The 9,110-nt window shown below is 33.6% G+C and overlaps 1 protein-coding gene across 1 annotated transcript; it reads right to left on the bottom strand.

Annotated features, from left to right (window-relative positions):
* Positions 1 to 1,386: 1,386 nt before the first annotated feature.
* Positions 1,387 to 3,524, bottom strand: LOC111800384 (uncharacterized). The gene is made up of 3 exons (XM_023684049.2): positions 2,410 to 3,524; positions 2,089 to 2,281; positions 1,387 to 2,002 (listed from the first exon to the last, which is right to left on the bottom strand). The coding sequence occupies exons 1-3, from the start codon at positions 2,827 to 2,829 to the stop codon at positions 1,413 to 1,415; spliced, it is 1,203 nt and encodes a 400-aa protein (XP_023539817.2). The 5' UTR covers positions 2,830 to 3,524; the 3' UTR covers positions 1,387 to 1,412.
* Between the last annotated feature and the right edge of the window lie 5,586 nt (positions 3,525 to 9,110).

Raw genomic sequence — 9,110 nt, 5'->3', positions numbered from 1 at the left:
ATTTTTATTATTTTCAATAAATGGATAATAATTTTAATAAATTAATTAAATACTCATCAATTTTCTGTTAATAAAATTATTAATTTAAAATAATAAAGAATTAGATTGAAAGGTTAGGCATATATGCCTAAAATTAAATACAACTAATTATTTAAATCTTTTTTTAAAATAAAGAAAAAAAAAGGCAAAAACCCAACCCAACCTAATTTGTACTTAAATTAATACATGCAATTTGGTTGGAACAATGAATTTTTTGGGATCATCAAATTTTGGAATATTTTTAAATATTGGGATTATGTCCATCAAAATTAAATAAATAAATATAAAAAGTAAAGCCAGAAGCATATTCCAAGGAATAAATAATCCACAAACGAAAAAAAAAAAAAAGGTGAAGAGTCCATGGTAATTACTCTAAGGACACCTGCATCTTATCTTTTTTTTCCCTCAAATCGTGTGGCTCAGAACAATAGTTGAAAATCAAGTTTACACCTTCCCAAGCAACCTCCAAATTGTTTTAAAAAATAAAATAAAATAAATAATAAAAGTAGGTGACAGGTTGCTTTCAACGGCCTACAATAATAATTATATTATTATTAATAAAGAAGTAAATTAAAAAAGAAAATAGAAAAATAGAAAAAAGAAAAAAAAGAAAAGAACCCCACGCCTTCTTTAAATAGTTATTGTCTTCTCAGCTCTCCAGTAACCGACCCTACCCACTCCCATCAAAAGTATAACATATAATTATATGACATTATTACCCTTCCCCTCTCCTTTTTCTCCTTTATTTTATTTTTATTTTTAATTATTTGCCATCATGCTTTTTCTCCCCATCTTCTTCTGCACTTAAATAAATTAAATATTTTTCAATGATTTTGAATTTTTAATTCAAATTACAAGTGGCGGAAAAGGGCAAAACGGTAAAAAACGGCTAAGTAGATGAACTAGAGCTTAAACACGAGGACAAACAGAAACAGAATATCACGCCGTTCTGATGAGTTCATTTACCGTCACGCCCTTCGAGACTCCTTTAATTCTCTTTAACCCCCCAATCTTTCTCTTTATTACGAAACTCCCCCAATAAAATTTTCTTTATGCCCTTGAAAGATGTGAAAATTCTTTTCAAAATTTGCAGAAGCCCCCCTCCATTTATCTCACCATACCTATTTATTTATTTATTTTAATAATATATATATATATATTATTTTCCTTTTAATTATTTTAATATAAAAGGATTGGAAATGATAGGGAAAATCTGAAGTATTATGAAAGTATTCAACGGAATATATATCTTTTTTTTTTTTTTTTTTTTTTTTTTTTTTTATGTTCATATATATTTTATATATATTAAACCTGAAGGTTAAAAAAATTAAAGAAAAAAAAAGAAAAAATCCAAAACTTTTTTTTTTTTTTTCTCAAGATTTCTCTTTGAGAAGGGAAGCTAATCCGGTGACTATCTTAGCTCCTTTATCTATGCTCTTTGGCTTGACTGCAGGGGGTTGCCACGGGGAAGCAGTTCCCGCCGGCGGTTTTTTATCGCTGGAGATTGACGTCGACGACGGCGATACGGGATCGCCGGTGACGGATTCGCTCGGAGCGGATTCCTCGCCGAATATTAACTCGAATTCACCGCAATCGGTGTCGGTTACAAGCGGGTCGTTGTGGATTTGAGGTAAGATTACTTCGGGTTCGGCCTCTGGAGGAGAGTTGGTGACTGAATCGGCGGTTCTAATCGGAGAAGAGAGCCATTTGGCGAGCATGTACTCTGCCTTCCTCCACGGCGGGAAGTGCATTCCTTTCTTCTTCAAGCTCTGCCTGGCCGCTTCCGATACAATGGATACAATTTGTCCGAGACGATCCGATTTTCCGACGAAGACGTACGGCAGTGTCTGGAGAATCGCCTTGTATGTTCCAGTCGAACGGGCGATCTCGAATTCGGACTTGAAATCGATGTCTATAAGTAATCGTTCTCCGTCCACAATCACATCCATGTATTCGTATTCACCTAAAACAGAATCGAAAACGAATTTAAGAAATGAAAATTTGGGATTAATGTAACGGAATTAGGGTTCATAGAAAGTGTGTGTGTACCAGCTGGGAAAGAGGGGGATTTCTCCCATTTGGATTTGCAGATGGAGGAATTGTAACCGAGAGATGAGAGGCCATCAGTTACGATTCTTCGTAAATCGTCTTTCCTTTTATGAACTTTGTTGTGCTTCTCAACAATTTTCGAAGCGTCTGCCAAAAGGTTTCTCTCCGTAACGCTCGCGCAAGGAATTAAACTCTGTAACAAATTGTTGTTCGTCAAATACACTTGCGAAAAGCTCGAATCTCAAAATTTGGAGTTACAGTTTAAAGAGGTAGGAAAATCCAGGTTTTCGAGTGAGGAATTTATGAATGTGAGGCGTTTACCTTGAGTATATCACATGCATCGCCACCGGATGATCCGGAGGTGATCGATTCACCGAAACCCCCAAATACATCGAATTCGTCGTCGGAACTGTCGTTGCTGTTGCCGTTGAAGCAATTGCAGCGATTGCGACCATACTTCACGGCCACCGGCTGCTTCTCGTTGCTCTCCTCTATGAAATTTTGCACCATTTTATCTAAGCAAACCGAGCTTGGCTCGAACTCAGTTCCTCTGCTAAACTGAGCCGGTTCCCCTACAATCGGTTTCTCTACCGTAGAACTTCTCAGAACGCTCGGAAATGGCCGATCGAAAAGTCGCCTGAGTCGCGATTTGAACAGAGGCTTGGCTGTGTCGGTCCGAACCTGCTCTCTCACCGTCCGAACATCGATATCGATCGGTTGGATCTTCATCGGAAAAGGCATGACCGAGAAGAAACAGAGAAAAATCTCGTCTCCTTCAAGAGATTTCCAGAACACAAAAGACAAAAATAGAACAGTACAGATTTTCTCCGGACGAAAATTTCTACCTACGCCTCCTGAAACTCTGCACTGTGCAGCTCGATTTACAGAGACTGATGACTAACAATGACTGACATTGAAATTCACGGACTCACAAGAGGAAAAAATCAGAGAAATGAACTCCAGAAAGTTGCATGTACATTTTCACAATCTCCCAACTCCAAAACTTCAAACTAAAAAACGAAGTACAAGACAGCTCCAGAATCAATGTTGCCTTTCCACCACTAATCCAATTAAGTGACTCGATACTCAGATTATCCGTGCAGCGATCTAAAAGACAAAGGAAAAACCACCGAAAAAATATATACACAGATCGGAAGAGACGATACCTGCGGAAAAATGCTGGAGCAAGAAGCAAGTATACAGAACAGGGGAAGAAGGGAAATAAGAGAAAGAAAGGGGGTTTTATCTGAGAGACTTTTCGTGGAAAACATGACGACGATGATCGGAGAAGGATACAGCAAGTCTGGATCTGAAAGGGAGGGAAATCGGAAAATACATCTTCCGCCGGGGAGGTCGCCGGAGAAGATGAGAATTGAGAGAGTAACCTTGTTCAGTGGTTGTCCAGAAAGGGGCGAGTGTAATGGAGTGGGAGAAAACCGGGCCGGGGAATTTATAAGGAAATAGAAGAAGATGGGTTGCTGAGTGGACATGATATTTGCCACGTGGAGTCCTACATGGCAGTAAATTATCCTGAATTGGCAGTTTGCTCGCGTGACAATTATTGCACGTAGTTTTGGTCCATGTAGATGGGCCAGATAGTGCGACGTGTCGCGTGGTTGAAACGGTGGATAGTTTTTTTTACCCCTTTTTAAAATAATTAATTTAGCCGAGGTGAAAACCATGTGAAATTCCAAAAACACCCCTCCACTAGTATAGAATATCGGGTAGATACCCCTCGTTTTCCGTGGATATCGAAAACCATCGAAAGCGATCGTGGCAAATCACAATTTACCTCAAAAATGTTTTTATTTATTTATATTTTTTCTTTTATGGATATGCGAAAAAAAAAACTCTCGAAAATAAAATAAATAAAAATAATTTTTTATTTTTTATTTTTTATTTCATAGGAAGACGTTGAAAAAGCAACTTTTTATAGAGATCTTCATTATTTATTTAATTAAAAATTAATTCTTGTACAGTCTTCTGTTTCGTAATTAATAAAAAAAATACTTTGCACAGATTAATTTGTATTTTTTATATAAATTTAAATAATTATTTTATTTTACCATAATTACAAAAATGTTTTGTTTTACCATGAATATTCTTTTTTTTAATATTCGGTTGCAAAGTCATAATATTTTAAAAATCGGGTGAAAATAATTTCGGTTGGCCTACCTCGTCAACCTTTTGAAATAAATGTTTAATTATTTTCTTTGAATAAATAATACCTTAACAATAAGAATGAGGGATTTAATATTATTGTCCGGGGATAAATGGTTTAAATAATTTAGCTATATATATATATATATATTTTTTTTTTTTTTAACTCAAAAATTCGAGTCGATTAGATTTAGAATATGAATTCGGCATTTGATGGCAATGTGTGAAAGCTCGAGTTAGTGTGCTAGTTATAGTGCTAGAGCAAGAGTTAGCGTGGGAGATCTCACGAGCCTATATTTCAATATGACTGCTGTAAAGCACTACAAAAGCTAAGGAAGCTTTTATGGTAGCTAATTGAAGACCGAGACAATCTCAACATCTGACGAATCCAATCCGTATTTTTTTTCCTACATTTCCCTTATGACATGGTCACGTGTTACATACTATTCACTTCTTAAGAGTGAAAATCATCTCAACAAACCAACACTAGTCATTCCAGCCACATTATTGTCTTCACTCACATGCATCTCATAAAAATTTCTAGAAAGTGTGTTATGGCAGTGATTTCTTATGATGGTATAAGTAGCAACTCTTAATTCTTGTAAGCATTTATTAGTCACCCAATCTTTAAAATTGCTCTAATTCAGATGTAATCTCAGTTCATTCACGTACTTCACCGTTACTCGGATGTCATAGTTCGATATTTGAGTTTTACGATATTTTAGTGATTAATATAACATGTACCGTGGATAACTATAATATTTTTAAAATAATTATAAAAAAAAAACTCGACAACATAACCAAATCCAACTTAAAAATAAAAATATCGGGATGAGTTCTAAACTCTATTCTGGGTGTTGGATTACCAACCAACTTGAATTTCAAGTTGGTCCAAAAGATTTTCCAACACAATTCGTGTACGAACTCTCGTGTAACAGAATACATGTTGTGTTCGGAACATTAACATTTTGATCAATAATACATGAAAAAAATAGACATTATGAATATAATTCAATAAAACGCGTACAATCGACTTAAAAGTTAGACATTTACGTAATCTACGAAGGCTATAGTTTTGGTATGGATTATGCGATGAATTATTAAAGGAACGGATAACGTAATAAAGAACCGTAGGCAGGTCACGGTCATTACATATAGACAGTCAACATTCCTCATGGCCAGGGTCCGACTTATCCGGTCTGCCAACACATGGGTCTGTTCATGGTCCGGTTAGCCTCATTGTTTGGTTCCATAAAAATCAACTTCTAATTCAACATTTTAATTTTTCCCTCAAATTTAATATAATAATGATAAAAACATATTAAAAATTACCCAAATTAAAAAAAAAATTCCAACTTTTTTCATAAATTTGTATTTTTCAAAAATATATTTTTTCGTGTTGATTTTATTTCAACTGATTAAGGTATATACGTATATTATCGACCAATTTTAAATGATTTATCAACTGATTAAGATATATGTATACGTATATTATCGACTAATTTGGAATGATATGTGCGAGGAAATTGGTGAATTGTGGGTGGTAATGGGGACAAAGGCATTGATGCCACTTTAGTGAACTTCTTTTGATGATGTCTAATGAAATTATTGAATTCTCACTCTTTTCTGAATCTCATCATTCTCTCTTTTTAAAGCTTTTGGGAACATGGGTTTGTCATTAGCTTTTGGACACTTTGAGATGCCTTCAATTTCACAATCTATTTATCTTTTTTTTTATGACTTTTAAACCCTAAAAATTAAAAAAAAAAAAAATTAAAAAAATTAAAATTTTAAAAAAATAAAAACTGGGTATTTTCCTCCATCTATTTTCCTATGGGTAAGAATTAGAATTATTTTAGGATATTAAAGGCACTACCTTTTTTATATCATACCCCTATTTTCTTTTATAATCTTTTGTACTTTAAATTAACCTTATTCTCTATATATTTACCCAACCAAAGGACCACATAAAAAAACCCACCTTTTTTTTTTTCGACTGGTCCAAGTTCAAAAGTCTAGCGTAACACATTTAATTTCCTCGAGCTCCTTTTCATAACCCATATTACTTTTAACTTATTCATAATATATAAGTAATTAATTTTAATTAACTAATTAATTCGTCTAAGCAATTATTACACAGCTAATTTCAGAAGGTAGCGGTAAAACCTAGGAAACACAATCGTGAAGTGAAATGTTGTCATTTATTTGGTGTATGTTTATTCTATAGACGAAAAAGTAATCGAATAGATTATAAAATAAATATGGTATGTTGGGGAAAATGTACAAAATAATGAAAATGAAAGGGTAATAGGTCAATTACAAGGAAAAAAAAAATGATGATAAGATGACAATTGGTTTATGGACCCATGAGAGTGGAAATTTCCCAAATGGAAAGAAGAATTAGAGGGAATAAGATTAAAGTAGATGAGTGTCATTTTCCATTGTTTTAGTGATTTAATTATTGGGCCCATTGGGCCCATTGGGCCTACCAAATGTCGTCTATATTTCATGGTAGATGAGGGGTCAAATCCATGTGGAGACACCCTCAATAATTATATTATTTATGTATGCAAACTAATAATAATAATAATAATAATGTTATTTTCTACTCAACTAATCATATGTTTTATTTTATGAATTTTTTTTTATATTTTAAGCTAATTTTAATCACTAATCGATCAATAACTCGAATTATAAAATAATTAATAACTAATTAGTTTTCGTCGACTGGAGTATAATTCTATATTTATTATTTCTAATATATAAGTAAATAATAATTAAAAAAAAGGGTCCTTATTTTGATTTTCCCATTAATTTTTTTTAATTTAAAAAGAGTACCAAAAATTCCAACCCAATCCAAAATAAAATTAAAAAAAAAAAACATTGAAAATGACATGAAAGTTCAAAACGACGACGTTTTCGGAGGATCCCACAAGCCACTCAAGAAGCTACCACCAAATATAGTAAACAATGTCATTTTCCCAAGCAACCACCAAAACCAAATTAATGTGCCAATTGGTTAATCCCATCTATCAATGTCCCATGAATTTTCTCAACCTCTTGCCCTACTTCCCCCTTTACATACATACGTGGGCGTATATATATATATATATATATTGTCTACTTTTGAGCATAAACTCTTATGACTTTGCTTTGGGCTTTCCCGAAATGTCTCATACCAATGGATAGAGTATTCTTTATTTATAAACCCATGATCATTCCTTAAATTAGTCGACGTGGGACTTACATCATCCAACAGTGAGATCATAGAGAGAACAGTGTCAATGATGACGTTGGGATTTGAAGAGGGATGGATTGTGAGATCCCGCGTGTGGAAACCTTTTCGTAGATAAGAAATAATAAAATAAGAATTAAAGGGAAATGGATGAGTATAGGGAGGAAAAAGTGGAAGAAAAAGGAAGAAGCCAAACCCACATGGGGGTGGACCCACTATAACCAAAAAGATTAAATGAAAATGATTTAATGGATTAATTATATATTTAAGATATGGTTTGGATTAATAAAGATTATGATAAAATGACCATATTCTATAAGCACATCTATGATGGGATTAAAAAGATAATATTCTTTAATCATCACATATTATATTCTATTCTTGTTGCTAATTATTTGTATGATTTGGATTTAATTAGGGTTTTATGGTAATAAAAGTGATTAAATTAATTAATTGGGATTGTGTTGTCTTTGTCAAATGCAACAAGCTTACATCATCCATTATATATATATATATATATATTTAAAAAAATTAATTAATTAAAAAGAAAAAGATGATGATGAATGATGAATGATGAAGACATAAAGTTGTTTGATGAGGAAATCTATTTAATGTGTATGAAAAATATAAAATTGAAATGAAATGATGGGTTTGGCTTTGTTCCTACCAATGACAAAATAGCCTCTCTTTTATAAGCCCTTGCCCCGTTTTCGATATACGCAAACGGGCCACTTGGCCCCCACGAGGATTTAAAAGCGGGTCCTGTTAATTTAAATGGCTCAAATTTCGTGTAAGAGTAGATTTTTTTGTGCTAAACGTTACAACGGTTATTCATATGTGACATGACTTTGTTACTGTTCATATGAGATCACCCTATTAGATGATGAAAGTCCCACATCGGCTAATTTAGGGAATGATCATGGGTTTATAAACAAAGAATACACTCTCCATTGGTATGAGGCCTTTTGGGGAGCCTAACTCAAAGTCATGAGAGCTTATGCTCAAAGTGAACAATATCATACAATTGTGGAGAGTCGTGTTCGTCTAACACACCCAACATAGGATTACTTGACTATGATTGAGTTCATTCATATAACCCTAATTTACTCGAGCGTCAGTGTCAGTATGAAGTGGGAACGGAAGGAAAACAACCCATGAAGTTTGCTTAAGTGTATAACATGAAATGTGGGGCTCAAATGTCACACCCAAACACCTTTTATATTTCAACATCCCACAACTTGCATCCCTAATTCACCATCAAAACTTGATAAGTACGAGTATACGATGACTAAAAAATGCACAAAGAAAGTTCTCGGGACTTATATGAGTGATGATAAAGCATGTTAGAAGAACTCGTATTGGTCTGTGAGAATTATTAATAATAAAAAAAAATATAGAAGCATTTTTATTAATTTAGTTTTTATTTTATTATTATTATTATTTTTTTATATATGATTATTCATATAAATTCGGCCTATATTTCATCCAAGTAATTAGCTACAACTGGGCCGGAACAAACGAATCGGGCCCTCCTTTATTGGGCTAGGCCACATCCACATCTAGGCCCAATATGTAAGATTGAGCCCATCAAATAACAGCCCAACCACACAGGATATAATTGAAAAAT

The sequence above is a fragment of the Cucurbita pepo genome, chromosome 8 (genome assembly GCF_057944985.1).
Source record: "Cucurbita pepo subsp. pepo isolate OVF chromosome 8, ASM5794498v1, whole genome shotgun sequence".
Classification (NCBI taxonomy): domain Eukaryota; kingdom Viridiplantae; phylum Streptophyta; class Magnoliopsida; order Cucurbitales; family Cucurbitaceae; genus Cucurbita; species Cucurbita pepo.
This window is presented reverse-complemented; position numbering and strand designations above follow the sequence as displayed.

What these genes read in the sequence shown, in the direction of transcription:
- LOC111800384 (XM_023684049.2), bottom strand. Translation starts at nt 2,829, where the DNA reads ATGCCTTTTCCGATGAAGATCCAACCGATCGATATCGATGTTCGGACG. An exon ending in ATGCATGTGATATACTCAAG is followed by an intron (nt 2,282 to 2,409) that starts GTAAACGCCTCA and finishes AATTTGTTACAG; the next exon opens with AGTTTAATTCCTTGCGCGAG. An exon ending in ATCCCCCTCTTTCCCAGCTG is followed by an intron (nt 2,003 to 2,088) that starts GTACACACACAC and finishes ATTCTGTTTTAG; the next exon opens with GTGAATACGAATACATGGAT.